This window comes from Phragmites australis, chromosome 21 (genome assembly GCF_958298935.1).
Source record: "Phragmites australis chromosome 21, lpPhrAust1.1, whole genome shotgun sequence".
Classification (NCBI taxonomy): Eukaryota; Viridiplantae; Streptophyta; class Magnoliopsida; order Poales; family Poaceae; genus Phragmites; species Phragmites australis.
The window spans coordinates 8721160-8745311 of NC_084941.1; the positions used below are offsets into that span (position 1 = coordinate 8721160).

The 24152-nt window shown below is 43.3% G+C and overlaps 2 protein-coding genes across 3 annotated transcripts; both read left to right on the plus strand.

The window, feature by feature from the left end:
• Positions 1 to 304: 304 nt before the first annotated feature.
• Positions 305 to 9074, plus strand: LOC133902978 (E3 ubiquitin ligase PARAQUAT TOLERANCE 3-like). 2 transcript variants are annotated; one of them, XM_062344308.1, is made up of 15 exons: positions 305 to 1254; positions 1899 to 1998; positions 2214 to 2292; positions 2445 to 2605; positions 2756 to 2835; positions 3097 to 3159; positions 3235 to 3391; positions 3470 to 3618; positions 3808 to 3975; positions 4055 to 4345; positions 5215 to 5259; positions 5356 to 5608; positions 5882 to 6007; positions 7203 to 7422; positions 8207 to 9074. In XM_062344308.1, exons 1-15 carry the CDS (start codon positions 1089 to 1091, stop codon positions 8840 to 8842), a joined length of 2694 nt encoding a protein of 897 aa, XP_062200292.1. In that variant the 5' UTR covers positions 305 to 1088; the 3' UTR covers positions 8843 to 9074. The 2 variants fall into 2 exon arrangements, with proteins under 2 accessions (XP_062200292.1, XP_062200293.1); XM_062344309.1 differs by having other exon boundaries at positions 5218 to 5259.
• A 5197-nt stretch (positions 9075 to 14271) lies between these two features.
• On the plus strand, positions 14272 to 15561 carry LOC133903549 (late embryogenesis abundant protein D-34-like). The gene is made up of 3 exons (XM_062344969.1): positions 14272 to 14675; positions 14769 to 15089; positions 15205 to 15561. Exons 1-3 carry the CDS (start codon positions 14343 to 14345, stop codon positions 15364 to 15366), a joined length of 816 nt encoding a protein of 271 aa, XP_062200953.1. The 5' UTR covers positions 14272 to 14342; the 3' UTR covers positions 15367 to 15561.
• The last annotated feature ends 8591 nt before the right edge of the window (positions 15562 to 24152 follow it).

Genomic DNA, 24152 nt, shown 5'->3' on the forward strand with positions numbered 1-24152 from the left:
CGGCATCCTCACTGCCTCGCCTGTTGGCACCACTTAACATAGGCCCAGCCTCTCTCTCCCAACTTCTATATCAACGGAAGAGAGCCCCATCCTATCTTGCCTGTCTTGGCCGTGCACGAATCTCAAAGTTGTGTGTGATAGCCCTCTATTAGAAAAGGTCACTAACCCGGGCAAACCAAGCCCAAGCCCAAGCCAAGCCTGGTCCAAGCCCGGCCAAAGCCCAAGCCAAGCCTGGCCCAAGCCCGGCCAAAGCCCAACTGAAACATTTCCGGATTTAGACGTTCCCCTTGTCCCCCTACCTCATCCGATCCCTTTCCCCATCCGCGTCTCCCCTCCCCCTCCCCCTCCCCACTCTCTCGACGACGGGAGGAGGCGACGCAATCCCGGGAGCTCGAAACCCTAGTTCCCGAATCTGAGTCGCTGATTCACCCGGAGCCCCGCCCCGATTCGACGCCCATAGCCGCCGGGCTTGGGTTACACCGCTCCCCGGCTGTATAAGCACTGGCGGCGGCTGCTGCTGCTGCTGCTGCGCTCGAGGAGGCGCCTCGTTTCGGCGGGTTCTTGGTCTCGAAGGCCTTCCCCCGGGCAGTTTGGTGGTGTCCCGCGCCCGGATCCGCGGCGATCTGAGAGGGGAAGGCGATAGCGACGGCGATCCAGCCGTGGTAGCCCCCCAATTCGGAGGGTTTCCGGTTGGCAGAAGAGGAAAAGTTCGGGCCCTTGGCGGGGCTCGGAGCGGCGCGGCGCGGCGTGTGATCTGGCTGCTCCGTGCGGCGAGCCGCTTGGCTTCTTCCGCGACCCTGTAGGAGAGGAGACCTGTGGCCGACGAGGCGGAGGAGATAAAAACTGCTTGCTTGTACACTTGTTCATGTGTTCATTTGTTTCCTCGATTTGTCCTGGTTCAAAGCATCAGTTTTTCCGCTCAATTTAATGGCGAAGACAGTTTTTTCTTGTTTCTTGCTGGTTTCTATCGAATAGTCTGCTTTATTACAGAAGAAGAGGGAAAAAAGCAACAAAAAAGGAAAATAAAATACAAAAAAATATATAATCAGAAGAAAAGAAAGGGGGAAAAAAATAGAGTGAGCAGGGAAATGGCTGTTTATTACAAGTTCAAAAGTGCCAGAGACTATGACTCAATTCCGATCGAAGGACAATTCATCTCGGTTGCCAACCTGAAGGAGCGGATTTTTGAGTCCAAGCATCTTGGCAGAGGCGCAGATTTCGACCTCATGATATCAAATGCTCAGACTGACGAAGGTTGGTTCTTTTTCAGTGAGGGGCCTTCTGTTTGAGTTCTTGTGTGGGTGAAAGTGAATGTTGTAAGATGATAGGACCTGGTAAAAATTGTGATAGGCCAGGCTGTAGAGCTGTTTGTTCTGTATGGCAAATCAGGCACTATTTGGTTCATGCACTCAAGACGTCTGTGTTACCTCAGCTAAGCATAACGAAAGTTGATGCTTGTTTAGCTGGCATCATTTGTTATAACCTAGCTTGCCTATTTTCCTTATGTTCTGAGCCTACTAAGACATGGCTTACAGGGTTGATGTGGAATCTGAGCTCAGGAACTGAGCTGATTGATAATTTTTATGTATCATCTTGCAATGATTTCTGCAAACTTTAGGAATTTGAATCTTTATTTGGATGTTGAGCTCATGAACCAAGTATTGCCTTGATTTGTAGTAAGTCTGTCTCATTGCAAATGGTTGCTGTCTGTTTACACTAGCAAGCAATCATACCATATTGTATTGTAATACAATGCAATGGAAATGATATTCTACCCTAAGCACTCAAATCATCGTGTATCTGATTTGGTTTGGACTATGGTTGCTTTTTTGGGTATTTGGGATGGACTCATACGATCGAGGTATTAAATTATTTCCTATTGCCATATTCACTTTCAGAGTATGCTGATGAGGTTACTATGATACCAAAGAACACATCAATATTGATTCGGCGGATACCAGGACGGCCAAGGAGGCCTATTGTCACAGAACCTGAAGAGTACTGTCTTGATCTTTGATTTCATACTTGTACACTTGGCAATATACTTCTTATTTCTTGGTAGTGATGCTCTAATAGTTCACACCTTATGGCTATCTGCAAGGGGTGCTTTAAATTTGTATATTTGATTGATCATGCCACTGAAAATGGTCTATGTCAGTATTTAAGGTTGCTTATCAGTGATGAGAGTTTGAGATATGTATTCAATTCTGCAGGACAAAAGCCGCAGAATATAGGGTAGAAGAAGTCATGCCTGCTGCTAGTGCTTTTCTTGGTGATTCATCTATGAAATATGTAAGAATGACAACTTCTTGTTTGTCTTTCTCTTTATCTTCAACAATATGTCAATTGTCAGTATCTGATATAGGAATTGCAATAGGATGTTTGACCAATTAGAATTGTCTATCTTATTTGGGGAGCTGATATTCAATATATTAAAACTGCAGCCTGAAGAATCTGAGTGGGATGATGAGTTTGGCAACGAGTTATATGTTTCTGATTCCATTCCTTCTCAATCTGCTAGCCAGGCGGTTGATGCTTCTGAAAATAAAGTTGATGAAGATAGTAAAATAAAAGCACTTATTGATACATCTGCCCTTGACTATAGGTGAGTAACCTGTTGCATTAGACAGCTGGATTAGACATCCCCTATTCGGACTGGCTGGCGACTGATAGTTATATTGTTCTTACTGTGTCAATGTGACACTAATCAATTGTTGGTTGTATAATCATTTAACTGGATGTTCGATCCTTTCAGCCAAATCCCTGATGGTTATGGTGCTGGAAGAGGCTATGGTAGGGGGATGGGTGGAAGAATGATGGCTGGCCGTGGTTTTGGTAATGCTTTGTACCTTCTCTTTTGTTATTTTTGCAATGTTAAAGAATTAGAGTTTAGGAGTAGCAGCAGAATTGATCTTTGTGGGGAAAGTACTATATCCACCTTCGCAAGATGGGTATTCTTTTCCTTCAGTATTGTGAAAGTGAACATTTATAGTTATACTTAAGACAGGTATGTAGATAATAGATTGTATGCTCTTTGATGTGCCATGTGGATAAAGAAATATGTTCCTTATTATCTCTTCCTTTGTTATTCTGAAGGACGTGGGCTGGAACGCAGGACACCTCCTCCAGGTTATGTTTGCCACAGATGTAAAGTACCTGGTATGTTGGTGGCATGTAAAATCTTAGGCACTATATGATCCACTCATCTTTCGCTCAATAGATTCTGTTTTGCAGGTCATTTCATTCAACATTGCCCAACGAATGGTGATACTAGATTTGATGTGAAAAGGATGAAACCCCCAACTGGCATTCCAAAATCAATGTTGATGCAAACTCCAGATGGCTCGTATGCACTGCCAAGTGGGGCTGGTGCTGTTTTGAAGCCAAATGAGTGAGTACAAAACTTTGTTGAGCTTCTTTCGTAATTGTAATAACTTGTGCCTATTTACCTTATTTTGCTTTGTGTTAGAGCTGCTTTTGAGAAGGAAATAGAGAGCCTACCCACCACCCGCTCTGTTGGTGATCTTCCACCAGAGCTACGCTGCCCATTGTGCAAAGAAGTAATGAAGGATGCTGTTCTAACTAGTAAATGCTGCTTTAGGAGTTTCTGTGATAAATGTAAGCTGTCTTTTAAGTGCCTGATTGTTTTGCATGCTGTTATCACTGATACTGCTATCATATAATATGAGTGATCCTATTGTTTCTGTATGAATTTATACTGCATAATGTTTCCTTTTTCTCTATGCCTATTCTTTTAAAAGATCACTCTTTTTATGGGATTAAATGATGTTTCTATTTTGCTGGCAGGCATCAGGGACTACATAATTAACAAGTCTATATGTGTTTGTGGTGCCACAAGTATATTAGCGGATGATCTTCTCCCCAATAAAACTCTAAGAGAAACCATCAGCCGAATATTAGAGGCACCACCAACTAGTAGCACAGAAAATGTGGGAAGCATGGTGCAAGTACAGGGTACATTAACATATCTCTCTGTCATGTCAGATAATTTGTCTTGATCACAGTTTGGAACTGATGCTAGTATCTTTTGCAGACATGGAGTCATCTCTACCTGTACAACCCAAGGTTAGATCTCCTGCTGTTTCTGCTGCTTCAAAGGAAGAGACTAAAGCACCCACACCTGTAGAAGATTCTCCAAATGCTGAGAGCCTTAGTGGAGCAAAAGCTACAAATGTTGACGTGAGTTCTTCAGATAAGAAGGCCACCACAATTCCAGATGTTGCCGAAGGGTCTACTGAGTCTAAGAATGCGAAAGAAGATAAACCAGTAGAAGTGACTCATGTTGCAAAAGGTTCTCAAGAAAAGTTGCCTGCAGGGGAACAAGGTGCAAGCCTTCGGCCCTGTTTTTGTTTCCAGCTAGCCCTTGTCTGTGTTGCAGCGTCCCTCATAATTTAATTTCTAATGAATTAGTAGCTCAGTTCTTTTGTATTTGATATTTACGAGTGAAAAGGTGTTACAATTTATTTTGATGTTATAGTTTTTTTTGGAACAGAACCAATCCGCCCTAAAGCGCTCCTCCCTCATTCAGTGTATGGTACAATTTACAAGACTAAATCACTTACTTCACTGATCGCTAGCTTTAAAGATAGGTGGTTTAGGAGTAATTGAATTTAACGAAGTAAAGAAACCAAACATACTTGCTTGTCCTCTAACCTTGCTAGGCAAGGCTAGGTAAGGGTGGGCAAAGAAACCAAACATACCCAATGTCCATCAGCTACAAAAGTTCAGTGCGAAATAGTAAATGCCACTGAAGTTTAGTGTGCTATGACAAAATTTGCCTTATGTATATTGCAAGGCCGACGAGAGCGCTCCTCCTTCATTCAGTGTATGGTACAATTTACAAGACAATCACTTCACTGATCGCTAGCTTTAAAGATAGGTGGTTTAGGAGTAATTGAATTTAATGAGGTAACACGACTATGGTCATCTTGTGGTTTTTCTTTATTCATGCACTAAGAGCTAAATCAGTAAAAGAATGGAGGGAGCATAACAGCATTTCTCTTTGGTCAAATTACTGAAAAGTTGATCTTGTTTGTAAGAATATATGTTAGGAGTGTGGCAATAAATCTGGTAGAGTAGAAATGAGCTGACTGGTGCCAGTTGCCCTCTTTCTTTCATTCTTTGGCTAAAGTGTGTGCATCTTTCAATTATTTCCATTCCTTGAGATACTGATTTTCTTTTGGTGGCTTTCAGCAGTAAAGAAGAAGAAAAAGAAGAAGGCACGTGCTCCGGGAAATGGTAAGTCCTGATCCCCGATCATGATCATTTGTCATTAAGATAAAGTGCAGTTGCAAGTGGTGGCTTAAATAAATGGAATACTTATTCTATCGATAGCTGAGGAGCAATGGAAAAATTATCAAGATTTTGGAGCTGAAAATTTTGCTGCGATGCCTTTGGGTCCAACTGGGGGTTTCAACCCTTACTGGGGCGGAGGGGTGCCATTGCCGATGGATTACATGGGTGCACCGTTTCCTGGTCCCATGCCTTACATGGGTTACCCACCAGGTCCATTTGACCCTTTTGGTGGGGGAGTTCTACCACAAGATCCATTTATGCCCCCAGGATATATGATGCCAGGAGTTCCTAGGTATATCTTTTAGCACCATTTGGTTTTTATGCGAAAGAAATGTGTACATGACCAAATGCATATGTATTGATAGTCTTCTTTGGACCTCTGGAATTTAAGAGGAATGTGTAACTTGCAAACTTTGTGGTTGTATTTCTCCTATTTGGTGAGAGATGAGCATTATGTTGATGTTTTACATCTTTGGTTAACAGTCCAATGTCCACGTTGCTTTTCTTTCCACAGTTGGCTATTACTATGGTCGCTGCTGAAATCTCTTAATTAATTCATTTTCAGGGACCTTTCTGAATTAGCAGTTAACCCTATGGGAATAAATATGGGTCCACCAGTTATGAGCAGGGAAGAATTTGATCCCAGGAAACCTGAGTATAGGAGACGTGAAATGGATCGATTCAACGAAAGGTGATTAGACACTTCAAACTACCTTCTCCCCTCATTATGTTTCACAAAAACAATATGAACAGCTGTTGCGCTATACTTATAAATTTATGTAGTGCATCAGCCTACAATCAAATTTACGTAATGCATGTACCTGTTATTCTTAATCTTGATGCCATCTTCTTTATATAGTAAATCAATGTATGACACTGATTTGCATTCTCCACCATTATTCAAATGCACAACCCCACTTGACCATCCAAATAGAGTTGAATGTTTTGAGTTGAGGATGAGTGAGAAATTGGTCTAATAGTGTACATGAAATTGTTTAAAAAAGTTGCCCTTGATCTTAAGCATTGATTTCTTTTGGTCTTGCAGAGGCATGTACCATCTGAAATATATGGCAGATAATATAATTCTGAAGGGCATATATGAATCATGTAGAGTAAATTGTACTCCCTAAGCTTTGTATGGTTCTGCAACTTACCTTGATAATCTAGCATCCCCCTGAACTTGATCACGTTAGACACATTAGTCATCTTGGCTGTTTCTAATTGTCTTGAAAAGTATATATATATATATATTTGTATTTATCATCCACAGGTGTTTTGTAGGTTATTTTTTATGAAGTCCTCAGTCACTACTCACTACTCATTAGAAAGTCAGTTTGTCTGTTTAGTGATAACTTGCACCATTTATGTGATATATGCCCCTAAACTTTCAAACACTTGATCCGTGGAAGTCCCTATTCAGTTTTTGGCCTTTTGCTGAAAGCTCATCCACACTTAATCTCTAGCTTCAGTGAAAGATTGAAAATGACTAGTGTTTAACTAATACAAGTTCAGGTCGTGCAAGATTAAATTTTTAGTGGCAGTCTTAAGTGGTAGAATGGCACGAATTTAGGGACAGTATGTTCTATTTTCAGCCTGCATTAAAAGTATCGTGCCAATGCTTTTTCTTTTTTCATTGCTTCTGTTTAAAATGTTAAATTGAGCTGTTATGCTAGTCCGTGTCATGACTGAAATAGATGGCATTTCATGAAGTACTTTGTAATAATCCACTACCCTGTTTCCTTGTATTATTTACACATGCTCTTGGATGCTGAATATTTTTATAGTAGAATATTACCAGTCGAGGAATTAGGCCATGTTGAGTTACTTTAGCTAGTTTTTCACCTTAATTTGTTTCAGTATATTAATGTGGAGCTATGTTTTTGCAGGGAGAGGGAGCGCGACCGTTCCTGGGAGAGGGAGAGGGAGAGGGAGAGGGAGAAGGAGAGGGAGAGGGAAAGGGAAAGGCAGTGTGATCGCTCCCGGGAGAGGGAGAGAGGCCGGGACCGGGATCATGAGCGGGAGCGAGAGAGGGACAGGGACTCTCAAAGAGAAGTAAGAGAATCATCAGGAGCAAATAACGATAATACTTCGATGAGGCGGAAGGCTGTATGTCTTTTCCTGTCAATCTGTTATCTTGCAAAGTTTTGTACTATTATCACTTACATGGTAAACATACGGGTGGCGGCGGCAGCAGCAGCAGTCATAGGCAGGGCAGGAAGAGACCAAGACGGAGTCCTGCCTGATTCTGGTTTTACAGAACAAGAAAGGCACTCTGTTGAATTCCTGTGCGCGTGTTTACGCGATCACGATCAGGCAACGTTCTTGCCTTGTTGCTGGATGATCCCAGTAAGGCAGACTGTCCCGTTTGCTCGGGCCACAAGCAGCAGTCGCGAGCAAGAGCCAATGAGCCATGCATTGGCACAAGGAGCTTTACTTTATATATTTATTATTTATATTTACCCTTTTATCTCTTTGGGATTGGGACTGTTTTTGCTCTTTTTGCCTTTTCTTTTTCTTCCATGTTTGCTTTCTGGAGGACGACACATTGTTTTATTCTTACTTTCTAGCTTTATTTACACTTTCCATTTCATATTGCTTGGTGTAGATAGAAGGATAGAACTAGAATGCAAGGTAAAAGTGTCGCGCCCCTATAAATTTTAGTACGATGCCAAGCTCTTCAGGGCAACCAAGATGTTCCCCAAGCGTGCTAGGCTGCTGCTGCTGTGCGTGTGGCCCGCAGCATACTGCCGTGGCAAAGCTTCAGCCTTGGAGGTTTTCGGTCCGTCCGATTGGGATTAGCTGGTTAAGATGAACCCTCTTGGAAAGTGAGAAGAACGAGCAGGCTGACTTGTGGTCCCTTGTTTCATTTTCTTTTAATTTTTCTTTGCAGAGGTCAAGGTCCCTGCCGGACAGGTCGGAGCACGCGCCGCCACCGTCGTCGAGCCCCGACCGGCACTCGCGCCGCTCCCCGCACCGCTCGTCCAGCTCCGGCAAGAAGCGCTCCTCCGACCGCTACGACGACCTCCCGCTCCCGCCTCCCCCGCCGCCGCCCCCGTCGCGGCACGAGCCCGAGCCCGCGAAGGCGCCGCCGGCGGATGCGGCCGACCCGCGGGGGTCCAAGTCCAAGGCGAGCGTCTTCTCCCGCATCAGCTTCCCCGGCGACGGCGACCCCTCTGACGCCAAGCGCAGCCGCAGGGCCTCCTCCGACAAGCCCCCTGCGCACTCCTCTTCCTCCAAGAAAAGCGCCGCCGCAGCGGCCGAGGACAGCGACGCCCGCCACCGCCGCGGCCACCAGAACCACCGGGAGGCTGCCGCGAAGTCCGCGGCGGCGGAGGAGAAGCGGAGGCCCGTTGCCCCGAGCGAGTTATATGGCGAGGAGGAGGAGAGCGAGGAGGAGGAGGAGCAGCACTTCAAGAGGCGCCCGTCCTCCTCCCGGCGCGAGCGCGAGCGGGAGAAGGAGGCGCACGAGGAGCCGCGGCACTCGCGGCGGTCGAGGGACCACGGCGGCGGCCACAAGCGCCGGTGAGGGAAGAAGCCACCTACCTGCTGCAGTGCTGCCACTTCCCCTGCAGCGCTGAGCGTCGTCGATGATAAAGCTAGAGACTTTTGGGAGGTCGCCGGAAGCGCGCCTCCGAGAGCTGAGTAGGCCTGGACCTGGGTCTTGTACATTTCCTCATGGGAATATATTGTTTTGCTATAAGCGAATCGAATCAAATCAAATCAAATTGGGATTATAATAAGTTTGATTTGTTAGATCATCTTGCTTGTATTATGTTGCTCCGTTATCTCGTTTCAACTTCTTCTCTGACTGTATGTTTGCTTCTTGTTAAGTGAGTCATTTGTGAATGTTCATTACTCAACAATTTCCTAATCTAGTATTATTGGAGTTGAAATTCACAGGTTTCACTTTGAATGAGTGTTCGAGTTCGAAGTTTATTCTTTGATTGGAAACTTCGAGATTTGAGTTGGAGATTTAAATTTGTAAGTCAAAAGTTGGAAGTCGAAGGTTGTAAACTCTGGGCCATAACAATTTGGGGTCCTTTTGGAACCCAAGGAACGGTGGAGGAAAAATGGAGTCGTCAAATCCAAAGGAAAAAAATTCTTACGAGTGCTCTTTGTATTGTAAGATTGATGCAAAGGAATTTCATAAGATTTCCTCTTCACCTAACACGACATGAGGTCCTCAGGCTTAAAATTCCTTAGAGTTCCTTGCATCTTCTTTTTCCATCTCTTTCTTACTAATGAAGATCTACATTCAAAATTATTTTGTTTTCCCTATGAAACGTCCAAACACCTCTCGTGAGTGTTTCTTCGCTCCATAAGATTAAAAAGGGCGGGTCATTCCAATCCCGCGCTCTGAGAATGTTGGGTTCCAAAGAATCATCAATTTTTTAGTTGAAAGTCCCATTAGTTAGGAAACTAATGCTATTGAGCATTTCATAGTATAACTTGGCTCCATGAGGACATTGTTGGCACTCGAATTCACACGCTACAAGCTGGTCATAGTACTACTGGTAGATTGGTAAGAAAATCCAGTTGTTCCAAATGTAAGAAGTTCAGAACATGGAGTAGATGAATCTATAGATCTTATGCGATGCAAAAGCTTGGGTCTTGACAGACACAGCCTCGTCTTCAGCGCGCAGCCGATGCAAAAAGCTTGGAGCAAATTGCAATGTTCCGGCGCAACAACAAGGATGATCCATGCACCAAGCGTGCGTGTAGAGGTGGGACTTTGATCGGGCCGAATTAGGTGGCTCATAGCGCAACGATTTGGTACGGGTCATGGCACGAGAAAAATTAGGTCGAGCTAGCACGGTATGGACACGCAGGCCATGTCATGTTTAAAGTATTGGCACGGTGGATGGCTCGGCCCGGCCTAAATAATGAGTCATGCTTGGGCTGGCTTAGTATAAATGGGCCCGATTCTAGTAGAATTATTGGTTACTGATTGAAACGTATTGTTATTGATAATGGGTCAAACTAATACAAGTGCCCGACAGTCGGCACGTCACTGTACTCGTAACATTTTATCCAAACCTCTCATTGTGGCACTGATCAATTGAGGTAAGTGAGTCTTATGTATGCCCACGAACATATCAAAGCTTATTTGTTGGTTGTTGCCAATTATGCTCATGCGTCTCTATTCATCGAGCATAACAATCGTGTTTGCTTATCGTGACAGCCAGATCGAACATGTGATGATGCTTAATTGTGCAGCAACGACTGTATACCTGGGCCAACACGGCACAGTGACGGCACGGTGTGCCATGAGTTATGCTTAGTGTGAGAAACGGTGACATTCTAAGAGGGAGATAAATTATGACATCTTAGAAACTATTCGACTCCAAAAAAATCACAAGATAAACCTATATCAAGTTCTATCTAAATGTGCTCTATGTTTATCTAGTATGTCTACTTTACCGCTTAAGAGGATTACAACCTACTCTAGCAATGTAAATTACAAGTATGTAAATACGAAAACGTAAATAAGATAGAAAAACAAACTTGACATAAGAGATTTTTATCATGTGATATCAATGACATGAATGCCACCCCTAATCCATGTTGGAGCTCTACAAAGGATATGCTCCTGGTTGGCATGACTCTTCCGATCATGACTCTTGAGCTACCAAGTCACCAAGAAAATTTCTCAAGTACGATGAGCCACCAAGCCACAAAGGCAAGGTCTCACCACTAGTCTCTCTTCTGGTCACTTACCGCTATGATCACTTCAGAGCTTGAGCCACCAAGACAAGAGTCTTCGTGTCTCTGTACACGTATCTTGCTGCCACTCCACACCAAGTTGGAGGGTCAACAAGCTTAAGCTACCAAGGCCCAAGATGCCAGCAAGTCACCAAGACTCCAATATGCCGACGTACCTCTCGTTACATGCTAAGATCACTCCTTGATCCCTTCTTCAAGCTGCAGTATCTAGTTACAACTCACTCTAGGTTTATAAGCATTAAACACTTATCTAATCTTGTGCTTAATTGTCTTGAATGATCACTTTAAGCACTTTCGTGGCTTAGATATCTTCTCAAGTGTATATGAGCTTCCTCTAGACTCTAGCAGCATGCCACACATCAAATGACTGAGTGAATGGGTATTTATAGCCTTAAACCCACCAACTAGCTGTTTTCCCAACGGTTTAGAAAAGTTGTTAACACCGGATGATCCGGTGAGAACAGTAATACTAACATCGGATCATCCGATGAGTACTAACTCAGAAACTAGCCGTTGGAACTCTACTCAAAGCCTCTGTGGACACGGGACACTCTAGTGTGCTTTCAAATCTATTACCAGACCTTCCGGTAAGTTATCTTTAGCCATCTGAGCATTTATAGCCTCTCTGTGTAAAATGCTCTGGTGCATTTATCCGGTATTCATTTCATTCACATCAGATCATCTGGTGAGTTGAACTTTCTCTTCTTTTCTTTGGAAATGCTTTGGTACAACTATCTCTGTGATCACCGAATTATCCGTGAGTTAATCTTTATTCTTCAGCAATTGGAGTCGATTCTACAAGAAATACTCCAGTGTCATACTCCGATGCGTACAAAACAAGCATCGAACCTTCTGGTGGGGTATCCATCCCAACCCCAGACGTCACAACTCTAGAATGATAAGACCATTAAGAGCACAAGACTCTGATACCAAATGTGAGGAATGGTGACGTCCTAAGAGAAGGTGAATTAAGACATCTTAGAAACTATTCGGCTCCAAAAAATTCACAAGATAAACCTATATCAACTACTATCTAAATGTACTCTAGGTTTATCTAGTGTGTCTACTCTACCACTTGATAAGAGCACGGCTCCCTCGGATACACACAAGGTAAATTCGTCCCTTATTGTTTATATTTTCTTCATAAAATAATAGAGTACTACTAAGTTTTATGTTATTTTTAGGAATATGGGAGAAGCATCATAACCCCTCCTGAGTAGTGGTGTAGTGGTTGATAACCACGGAGTAGTGATGTAGTGGTTGCGAGAGTTCTTGATCGGTTCTGATCGGAACCTTTAGATCATCAACGTTAAAACTCCACCAATCGACTTATCATATTACCTTTCGGAAGATCGGGCGTGCTCTCATCACCACTTAAGAGGATTGTAACTTACTTTAGCAAGGTAAATTACAAGTATGTAAAAACAAAAACATAAATAAGGTGGAGAGATAATGTCGGCACAAGTGATTTTCATCCTGTGGTATCAATGGCATGAATACCACCCTTAGTCCACGTTAGAGCTTTATAAAGGATATACTCCCGGTCAGCATGACTCTTTCAGTTTACGGCTCTTGAGCTACTAAGTCACCAAGACAAGATCTCAAGCACGATGAGCCAGCAAGACAAGATCTTACCAATAGCCTCTCTTCCAATCACTTGCCACAATGATCACTTCAGATATTGAGCCACCAAGGCAAGGGTCTCCGTGTCCTCATACACATGTGTTGCTGCTGCTCCACACCAAGTCGAAGGATCAACAAGCTTGAGCCACCAAGGCCTAAGATACCGACGAGTCACCAAGACTCTAAGGTGTCGGCGCACCTCTCGGTACACTCTAGGATCACTTCTTGATCTCTTCTTCAAGCTGCAACACCTAGCTACAACTCACTCTATGTCTATAAGCACTAAACACTTATCTAATCTTATACTTAATTGTCTTTGATGATCATTTTAAGCACTTTATTGGCTTTGATATCTTTTAAGGTGTGTATGAGCTTTCTCTAGACTCCAACAACATGCTATATATCAATTAAGTGAGTGGAGGGGTATTTATAGCCTTAAGCCGGCCAACTAATTATTTTTCCAATAGCTCAGAAAAGTTGATAACATTGGATGATCCTATGAGAATAGTAGTACTAACACGGGATCATCCGGTAAGTACAAACTCAAAAACTAGCCGTTAGAACTTCACTCGAAGCCTCTGTGGACATCGAACACTATGGTGTGCCTTCAAATCCATCACCGGATCTTCCAGTGAGTTATCTTTAGTCATCCGAGCCTTTGAGCCTCTATGTACAAAATGCTCTGGTGCATTCATGTGATGTTCATTCCATTCACACCAGACCATTCGGTGAGTTAAACCTTCTTTTCTTTTCCCTAGAAATGCTCTGGTGCAACTATCTATGTGATCACAGACTATCCAGTGAGTTAATCTTTATTCTTCAGTAATTGCAGTCACCTCTGCAAGAAATGCTCCGGTGCCATACTCCGGTGTGCACAAACCAAGCATTGGACCTTCCAGTGGGTTGATCTTCAGTCTGTTGCATTTGCATTCTTCTCTGCAAGAAATGCTCCGGTGTTACCCAGTGCAGATCACCGAACTATCCGGTGAGATCATCAGCCTTCTCCCTATTTATCAGAAATACTCCGGTGAGTTCAACACACAGAGCACTGGACTATCCGATGAGGTTATTAGTCTATGTGCATAATATTCTGGTGAATGCAAACTCCTCTGTCGGACCTTCCGGTGAGGTCAATTCCCGTGAGACTTTTTCAATTCAATCAAATTTTGCTCCACCTACGATAACTTCTTGATATATTGCATCTATAAAACCTACTAATATTTTTTTAACAAACATGATAATTATAATGATTATATTATCATTAATTATAAAATCACACTTCTGATCTAACAGGACTATTTTCGTTTTGCTCAAACCTGTCCTCAACTTACCGTGCTGACACGGCACGATCCGACGGGCTAAACGGGCCGAATCTGCTTAACACGAGATAGGAAGAGACCGTGTCGTGACAGGTCGGCCCAGCCCGTCCCACCTCTACGTGCGTGTACCAGTCATCCCGTACGCTCATACCAGTCACCGTCTCGAGCCGCTGCGCACGCGCCACCTCGCCTCGGCCGCGCTACGTGCCCGCCCACGCGGCCGCACACGTGTCCCGTCTCCTCCCATGCTCACCCGATAAATCCACAACGACTCACCCACACAGCACTGACAGGCTAACCCGAGCAGGGCACGGCTCGCAGCTGACAGTGCACCCGGCAACGAAGCGTCAAGATTCGACGATGAGCCAGGAGGAGAAGCCGAGGAGGCCGGAGCTGGACGGCGGCGGCAGCGCGGTCCGCTACGGCGACGTGTTCGCGGTTGGAGGGGAGCTAGCCGGACAACCTATCGCGCCTCAGGACGCGGCCATGATGCAGGCAGCGGAGAACGCCGTGCTCGGGTGCGCGCACATGGGCCAGGCGGCCTCCGTTATGCAGTCCGCAGCCAGGCGCAATGAGCACCTCGGCGTCGTGGCCCACGACGAGACCACCGACGCCGCCGCCGAGCAAGGTGTCGCCGTCTCCGAGGCGCGCGTGCCCGGCGGCCGCGTCATCACAGAGTTCGTCGCAAACCAGGTATTGGTAATCAGAATTGACTCGGCGCGTGGGCTGTTGTTTAGCGCTTGGGACTTGAGCGCGGACTGACTATGTATCCATGTCGATGTGTAGCCTGTGGGGCACTACATTGCAGCGGATAAAAACGTCGTGGTCGGCGCGGCAGCAGCAGTGGGAGAAGGTGGCGGAGGCGGAGGAGTGGTGGACGGGACGAAGATAACCATCGGCGAGGCGCTGGAGGCGACCGCGTTCTCGGCGGGCGACCAGCCGGTGGAGCCGAGCGACGCGGCGGCGATCGCAGCGGCCGAGATGCGCGCGACCGGGCTGGATGAAGCGCCGCCGGGCGGCCTCTCTGCGCAGGCGCGCGCGGCCGCGGACGCCAACGCCCTGGCGGAGCGCGACGCGGACAAGACGACACTCCGCGACGTCCTCGCGGTACGCAACGCCTACTCGGTCGGCCCGTGAAGCGTTCGTTACGCCGCTTGTTTACTGACCACGAATTCGCGCGCGAGTGGTGCGGTTGATCGATGCGTCTCGTTGTTTTTTGCAGGACGCGACAGTGAGGCTGGGCGCGGACAAGGAGGTGGAGCCGGAGGACGCGGCGCGGGTGGTGGGCGCGGAGGTGGGCAGCGCTCCCGACGCGACGGCGCGGCCTGGCGGAGCGGCCGCGTCCATCGCCGCCGCAGCGCGGCTCAACTGCGGTCGGCAGTAGGGTAGGTTCCCGTCCATGTCGTCCGTCGCCCGACGAGGCACGCTAGTTACTTTTTGCAGCGTGTGTCAGCGTCCGGATACTTGGCGCGCATGTGTGTACGGATTATAACATCTCTCGTACCCGTAGTGTATCTTGGTGCATAGACCGGAATATTATTTTAATTTTAGAATAAAACTTGCGTTATCTGCTCTTATATCTGTCGCAATGACTGCTGAATAATGCGAAAAAAAAATCTCTTGTACCCATCGCAATGACTTGCTGAATAATGCAAAATGGATTGGAACATACAAGAGGATCGCTGTATACACTTGAGGTCGAGACGGCCGAGCGAAAGGCAGACGGCGGTCACATGCCGCATGCGTACACTACACACACAAAGGCATCCATCGAATCACGTTCAAAAGAGAAAGTAGCGCGCGATCTACGGGAGGATCCCGGCTTCGTCAACACGTACGCGCTTGGCAACCGACGCCGACGCCGGCCAGCCTCCTGGTCGCGATCGATGGGGGTCGGCCGTGCCGCGTGCTCCTGAACTGAGCTCCTTGTTCTTTGCCAAGAATGGGCAGCGACGCAGCACAGGGCCGGCGAAAACCTCCGCCGGTCTGCACACCGCGGGCGCGTGGCACGGAGCCGTGCAGGGGAAACGGGGCGGAACACGCACGCACGTAGCCGACATCGTGAGCTTTCCTGCCCATCTCCACAAGATGCTACTCTTATCTTGGAGGATGGCATCAATGGCCGATCTAGCTCTAAATTTTAGATGGGTAAAGATGCACGGAAAATTTGACTAATAATAAAAATAAATCATGTACTAATACTATGTTCATATCCAATTTGCACAACTTAAAGTACAAATAGTAAATGCAAAGTGGAGACAAAGACTCAACACCATATATTACAAATACAACATACATACCAGAAATAAAGGATCCACCTAGATCACATGAGTAGTGGGGAGGGAGGAGGGGGAGTGGGGTTTATCCTCTGCACGAGAAAATTATACTTTTGATATATCAAATGCATGGCTGATATTTTCACACTAATAACATTAGCATCATTAAAATAATACTTAAAACATGTATCACTTTGATTCTCTGACTTTCTACCTATTTTAATTCATTTTAGTTTCTTTTTCCTGTTTTTAGTGCGCGAAAAGACAAGTATGCCCTTGTTCATACCAAGACCGATTATGTCGGTGCCTCTGTTCTTCTAGAGCGGCTTGGAGGTGCCTTCTTCCTTTGTTCGAAGAACAGGAAGGAGTGAATATGAAATGGTTTCCACCGTCAGCTCTTAACAGAAACTGAGTGAATATGAAATGGATCCCACAGTCAAGCTCTTAACAAGCCTTACATCAAAGTGCTAATCCTGGTAAGCATGCATGTAAAGAAGTAGCTGCATCTCCATTTCAGATTGCAAGGGCAGACAGAAGCAGCAACTTAGGAATCGGTCCTGTTGGTGTGAAACAAGGGTATACTTATCTTTTGCGTATTAAAAAAGGGAAACTAAATTAAAATGAATTTAAATAGGTAGAATATCAGAGAATCGAAGTGCTTCATGTTGTGGGTGTCATTTTGATGAAGCTAATGTTGGCAGTGTCAAAATGTAGAAGCCATGCATTGAGATGTCAAAAGTGCAATTTTCTCACCCCCCCAACCCCATATCCAAATAAAAGTGCAGATAGAAAGGATTTATCCACTACCGGATTTCGGTACTTTGCCGTGGCACACGGCGAAGGCTTAAAAACACTCGGCAAAGTGTTTGCCGAGTGTAACACTCGGCAAACAGCTGTCGGCATACACAGTGCCGGCAAACAGCTGTTTGCCGAGTGTTTTCTATCGCGCACTCGGCAAACTCTTTGCCGAGAGTCGAATCCGGTACTCGGCAAAAAAAAGCGACTAAATATATATATATATATTTTTTTTATTTCGTTTCCAAAAATCGCTACAATTCAAAACAATATATATATATATATATATATATATATATATATATATATATATATATATATATATATATATATATATCACTGCATTTCATACCATCACATAATAAATTCGAAATTCACTAGACAAGGCAGATACATCACATCCAGATTCAACTTTGACAAATACAACTTCACATTCATGTTTACATAGCACATTCATGTTTACATAGCTTACATAGGACATGATGGGTATCACATTTGAGCACTAGAAAAGGATCATATACAGTACATTCTAGACATTAACAACTGCTACAAGGAGATCTTTCATACATGTAAACCTGAAAAGAAAGGAAACCCAACTGAGTAAAAATTGTTGAAACATGTGTACAACTTCAATCAACGAAACCTGTGTAAAATAGCATAAGGAAAATGCAGTAAACTACAGAGTGGTTCGGAGCTCTAGGCAACTCCATTCAGGGAGAATTTTCTTGACTTAACAACTTAGTTTACAATTCAATCCAAATATCCATATGAGTTGATCTCTGTATGATTGTAGCTCGTTTTACACTTGAAGTTGTTGCTGAAGTTAAACAGGTCAAACCCATGAGAACCTTATCTAACGATCAACAGGCAAGCCAAACATCTTTAGGAATATTTTTTGGATTAACCTTTTTAGCAACTAAGAAAAATATGCATCATTTTTTGTATTGCATTTCTGTAACATAACAAAAACTATCAAATGAATTTAGAATATTGTACGTTGACAGGTTGAACTCACCCAAATTTTTCTTAATACAAATTGAGATTCCTTTCCGGTTCTACAAAAAGAGGAAGAAGCTTGCAAAACAATGGAAGGAGGGTGAGTAAACCTAGTGGTTAAGTCTGGGGTGGAAAATTTACAGGAAAAACAACATTTTGATCAGGAAATACTTACAATTGACCAATAAGTATTATTACATGTTGACAGAAGCATGACATATACAAATAATAAGTATCATCCAAAGGGAATAACTACAAAAATCACTGTCAGCGACAGAACTGTGAGACTTAGTGTAGAAAAAAAATGGAAGCATGAATTTCAATATTCTTGGATCCTCAGTGGACTGGATTGGCCTAAAGAAGTAACATTTTGATCAAGATGAGTATTATTACATATTGACAGAAGCATGACATATACAAATAATAAGTATCATCCAAAGGGAATAACTATAAAAATTACTGTCGGCAACAGAACTGTGAAACTTAGTGTAGAAAAAAATATTGAAGCATGAATTTTAATATTCTTGGATCCTCAATGGACATGTATTTCTTTCAACAGAAATATATATTGTAAAGATGTAAATCTGCTTCAGATGGTTGGATGCTAACCTGGCGACTCTCAAAAAATCCCAAACAGGCAGCAGTTTTGCAGGTTCCAATAAGGCATTAACCTGGCGCACACAATCTCACATATGAAAAGAACTATAGTTGACAGTTCACACTACTTCAATTGCTTCAGGACTCAAAAGTAGTAATGAATTGTGGCAAAGAAGAAGGACATCCCAGTTTCAAGCGGAATTTAGATGCTACGGTCTTCAGAATTATGGTAATGTCTTGATAGATTAAAGACATTGATTCAGGGCAAACCACAGGCAGGGATTTTACTATGCAGTATGTTGTGAACACGTCTAGCACTAAAAATGGACAGCTGAAGTTGGAGTGAGATCATATGTTATGTACATGTATCTTAAGCACTGTCAAGCTTAATGCCTAGCAATACATGTGGATTTTTTTTCCCCTTATTTTGACTCAGAAGGGGAAATGTAAATTTATCTATCATACTATTTTAGACACAGATTAAACAATGTTATCAATGAAAGATATTCACTCAGAGAGGTAATTCTGGCCATTGTATTCAGAAGAACAACTCTAACCATTGCACTGTGGATTCCAATATTATCAATGAAAGGTATTCTCTCAGAGAGCCAATCATGGTCATTATACTGTAAAAGCTGCTCCCAGTTTCAAGCGAAATTTAGATCCTACGGTCTTCAGAATTATGGTAATGTCTTGATAGATTAAAGACATTGATTCAGGGCAAACCATCAGGCAGTGATTTTACTATGCAATATGTTATGAACACGTCTAGCACTAAAAATGGACAGCTGAAGTTGGCGTGAGGAAAATGGAGGCTAACCTTTTATGCTTCTTCAGGCTATTTCTTTGGAGCTAGCTACGGAGGCCGAACTTCACGGAGGCTACGCAGGAAGAGTCTCCAGAGCAGCTACGGAGGCCCAACCTTTTATGCTTCTTTATGCTTCTTCCAGCTACTCGGCTTGATGGCGCCTACGCGGCAGGAGCTCCCAGGCCGGGTCGATGAAGGGCTTCCGTCGGCATGCAGCTGCTCGGCGCGGGCGTGCAGCTGCTCAGCTTGATGCGGCAGGAACTCCCATCGGGTGGACGAACGCCGGCATCAGCTGCTCGGCTTGATGCGGCAGGAGCTCCCACCGGGTCGACGAACGCCTGCCTACAGATACTCGGCTTGATGCGGTAGGAGCTCCCCGAAGTTCTTCCGTTGCCGTTGCTTCCGCTGGCGTGCAGCTGCTCGGCTTCCAGATCGATGAACGGCTTCCCCCGGCGTCCAGTTGAGCAGCTTGATGCCGTCTACACGGGGAAAACTCGGAGGTCGGGTCGATGAAGGTGGACAACAGAGTTGGTCCGGTGGGGAGGGGGGGATGGAGAAGAAGAGTGTGGAAGCTCAGGTGGGGAGGGGCTCTGTGCTTTTCTTTTCTTTTTTGCTGCCTTGGAATCGCCGGTGGGGAAAATATCTGATTGGAAGCGTCGGTGCGGGAACACGTGCTAGCGATCCACGCTGGTCTTTCCATCCGACGGTTTGTTGCACGACGTATAGCGATGAACAGTTAACTACAGGAATTGAACGAATGAATAACGCGCAGCCGGGAAAAAAAAAGGCGCGGCCGACGAAAAAAAAGGCGCGGTCACGGGAAAAAAATTATTTCATTGTTTGCCGAGTGTTAAAACACGGACACTCGGTAAAAAACTGATTTTTTTAAGAATGTTTTTTTTTCAAAAGTGTTGTTTAGTTTTTCTTTACTTCTTTGTTTTTTCTTTCTTTATTTTATTTGTTTTATGTTTTTTTCTTTTCATCTATTTATTTTTTACACCATGGTAAGCTACATGTTGGTGGTCAAGTGTTGCCACCCAGATATTTCAAATTTCTTTCCATCTCTTGAGTAAGTCCTAAAAATAGACGCAACAACATGAATATAATTTTTCTACCCATTTTTTTCCATTATTTCATGCACTTGCAGTACAAATTTGACTTATATCCATTAAAAGCCTAGAAATGTACTTAATAAATTAAAAATTGCAAACGGACCCAGAAAAATACCAAATTTTAACATGGAATATGCTATGTTGTATGTTGAGTTTAGAAAAAGTTTCAAGGTCAAACGATGATTCAATCGTCACTTCGGCTTCAAACCTGATCCGTTCCGTCTCGAAACCACGATCCTTCCTCGGAGATGCTTCGGTTTCTAAGCATCGTACGTAACAACTTTTGTGAAACCTTCTAAAATTTTTACTATAGCCTCTACGTATCATATCATGACACCATGGCAAGTCTTATATTTTTCAGATTTCGTTTGCTTTTTTTAGAATTAAAAAACCAATAAGCTACATGTTGGTGGTCAAGTGTTGCCACCCAGATATTTCAAATTTCTTTCCATCTCTTGAGTAAGTCCTAAAAATAGACGCAACAACATGAATATAATTTTTCTACCCATTTTTTTCCATTATTTCATGCACTTGCAGTACAAATTTGACTTACATCCATTAAAAGCCTAGAAATGTACTTAATAAATTAAAAATTGCAAACGGACCCAGAAAAATACCAAATTTTAACATGAAATATTCTATGTTGTATGTTGAGTTTAGAAAAAGTTTCAAGGTCAAACGATGATTCAATCGTCACTTCGGCTTCAAACCTGATCCGTTCCGTCTCGAAATCACGATCCTTTCTCGGAGATGCTTCGGTTTCTAAGCATCGTACGTGACAACTTTTGTGAAACCTTCTCAAATTTTTACTATAGCCTCTACGTATCATATCATGACACCATGGCAAGTCTTATATTTTTCAGATTTCGTTTGCTTTTTTTAGAATTAAAAAACCAATAAGCTACATGTTGGTGGTCAAGTGTTGCCACCCAGATGTTTCAAATTTCTTTCCATTTCTTGGGTAAGGTCTAAAAATAGACTCAACAACATAAATATGATTTTTCTACCCATTTTTTTCCATTATTTCATGTACTTGCAGTACAAATTTGACTTATATTCATTAAAAACCTAGAAATGCACTTAATGACATAAAAATTGCAAACGGATCCAGAAAAATACCAATTTTTAACATGGAAAGAGAGGGGGAAAGAAAATAAAAGAGAACAAAAGAAAACAAAAAGAAAATAAAAGAGAAAAACATTTTCATGTCCTAAAAAAGTAAAATAAGAAATGTTTGCCGAGTGTCCGTTATACGACACTCGGCAAAGGAGGGATGCGCCGTCAGATTACGTCCGGAGGGACACATGGCGTGATGTTTGCCGAGTGCCCGACTTTGCCAAATGTATTTTCTTAAGTTTGCCGAGTGCTATTCTTTACCGAGTGTATATTCTTGAATTTGCCGAGTGCCTAATTATTTGCCGAGTAGGGGGTCGTTTGCCGAGTGCGCGATAAAATGCACTCGGCAAATAATAGGACACTCGGCAAACCTTCAGATTCCGGTAGTGATCCTTGGATAGTGTGGTTGTGTAGGTGTGAGTAATGGGATATCTTGTCACACTATATTTTATCACTTAACATTTGCGTGTTTCAATTCGAGCCATTAGATTTTCTAGAATGAACTACACGTGTGGACAGTGACAAATGTCTTTTATGCAATCACCGCATGGCATTCGTGAGCCTACAACGAATGCTGCCACTTGACATTTGTCTTCTTTTGGTATGCCACGCCTATTGCTACGGCTTCATCTCGCCTGATGACGTTCCATTTGGCTTGCTGGCATTACAACCGTTACAAATATTGCCTATTTAATCTTCCTGCTTGTCTTCGCTCCATCTATCTTCTGCCTTCCCTTTGCAACTCTGTTTGACTCCTTTTTCCGCGCCCTTCCCCATTTTACGGCTCTTCTACCGACTATGGAGAAGATCTCATATGATCGTTGGTTGCCCGATACAAGAAGACCTTTCTTCCACTCTTGTACCGACTGAGGAGAAGATCCCATATCATCATTGATTGTCTACTACATGAAGTCCTTTTGCTTCTCCATTTTTTAACGAAGCATACCATACGAGTTCCTGAAGATACAATAGATCTACTCAGGTGTGCTAGTCTCTACTTCTTTTTCTTAGGTTTATTCTCTAGAAGGATCACAAATATGGTATGAAGAACCTGCATGTCAATTCTTCCTTATTTTTTGTTTTTCACTGGAGAATGGTGCACTGAATTCAGGTTAAAAACCCCGTATTCCACTTTTCTTAGTGAAAAGGGAATAAATTCTCTCTGTCATGCGGGTAAATTTCTCTGGAACACCAAAATGCATAGAACATTGATTTCTTTTGCATGAATATTTCAAAATGTGCCAATTAGAAATCCACAATTAAAGTTTAAATTTATTGATTGTCTAGAGTTTGAAGCTGTCGCATTTATTTTCAAATCTTATTGCAGAATAAATCAATGTTCATGCAAACCATAGTTTAATGTATGAATTATAGTGTAAATATTTATGAGAGATTTTCTTTTGAGAATATGATTGTGAAATATCCATTAAATCTTTTTTTCTGGCTTTCTAACGGGCAAATTTTGAAATGTCATGCAAAAAAATCGAATAAATCAATGTTCATGCATGAACATTGATTTTTTTTTTTGCACGGATATTTCAAAGATATGTCCATTACAAAGTCACAACTAAAGATTCAATGGATCTTTCAAAAATCATATTCTCAAAAGAAAATATATTTGCACTCTTATTCATACATTAAATTATGGCTTGCATGAACATTGATTTATTCTGTACGAAGATTTCAAAATAAATGCAACAGCTTCAAACTCTAGACATGCAATAACTTAATTTTTTTCAAAAACCTCAGCTCTCAAATTTTCCAATATCTTTCCCAGCGTATCTATGCACAATCACTGAATGCACGAGCTAGCATGACACCATCATATCTCACCCCACCCAATTCAAAAAACCCCTTCCGTTTTTGAAACCGGCGGCTCCGATCGCGCGGACAGATCAGCGGGACAATCCAGGCCGTCCAAGGCGTGCACGTGCGCAGCCCGATTTGTTGTTGTTGTTGTTTTTTTTTTTGCGGAAGCATTTGTTGACCATATCAGTAACATTTGATGCTTGGCACGGGATAGGATCTAACGGGACAAAGTTCAAATATTGAGGCTGATTTGCATTTTTTTTTTTTTTGCAAGAGAGGGTCGCTCGGATTAGTGGCGTTTCCAGCGAAGGGGACTGCTAATTAGGGCCTGTCTTAGAAGGGGATTAGGCTAATCGCCCCAATTATAGGCCGCCTCCTCTTGCTAAGCACCCTCCCTAATCCAGTGAAAAATTTATCGTCAAAAAAAAATCGATAAACCCGATAATCCTGTTTATTGGTGGGGGCCGGTAAATTTACTTATAGGCCAAAAATTTCGGTAACTTTTTAATTTAGCATCTTTTGATCCGGATCCAACACACGAGCAAGAAAACGTCGGTCGGCAGGCCGCAGGCCGTCATACCACCCCTTTCAATCTTAATTCATTTATGTGTTATTTTTTAGTCAAATGATTTGGATACAATCTATGTGATTTTCTAGATAA

Bases quoted from the DNA above. Each gene is read 5' to 3' on its own strand.
- LOC133902978 (XM_062344308.1), top strand. From the start codon at position 1,089: ATGGCTGTTTATTACAAGTTCAAAAGTGCCAGAGACTATGACTCAATT. The intron at 1,255-1,898 runs GTTGGTTCTTTT...ATTCACTTTCAG, and splicing joins AAATGCTCAGACTGACGAAG to AGTATGCTGATGAGGTTACT. The intron at 2,293-2,444 runs GTAAGAATGACA...TTAAAACTGCAG, and splicing joins GTGATTCATCTATGAAATAT to CCTGAAGAATCTGAGTGGGA.
- LOC133903549 (XM_062344969.1), top strand. From the start codon at position 14,343: ATGAGCCAGGAGGAGAAGCCGAGGAGGCCGGAGCTGGACGGCGGCGGC. The intron at 14,676-14,768 runs GTATTGGTAATC...GTCGATGTGTAG, and splicing joins CAGAGTTCGTCGCAAACCAG to CCTGTGGGGCACTACATTGC. The intron at 15,090-15,204 runs GTACGCAACGCC...TGTTTTTTGCAG, and splicing joins CACTCCGCGACGTCCTCGCG to GACGCGACAGTGAGGCTGGG.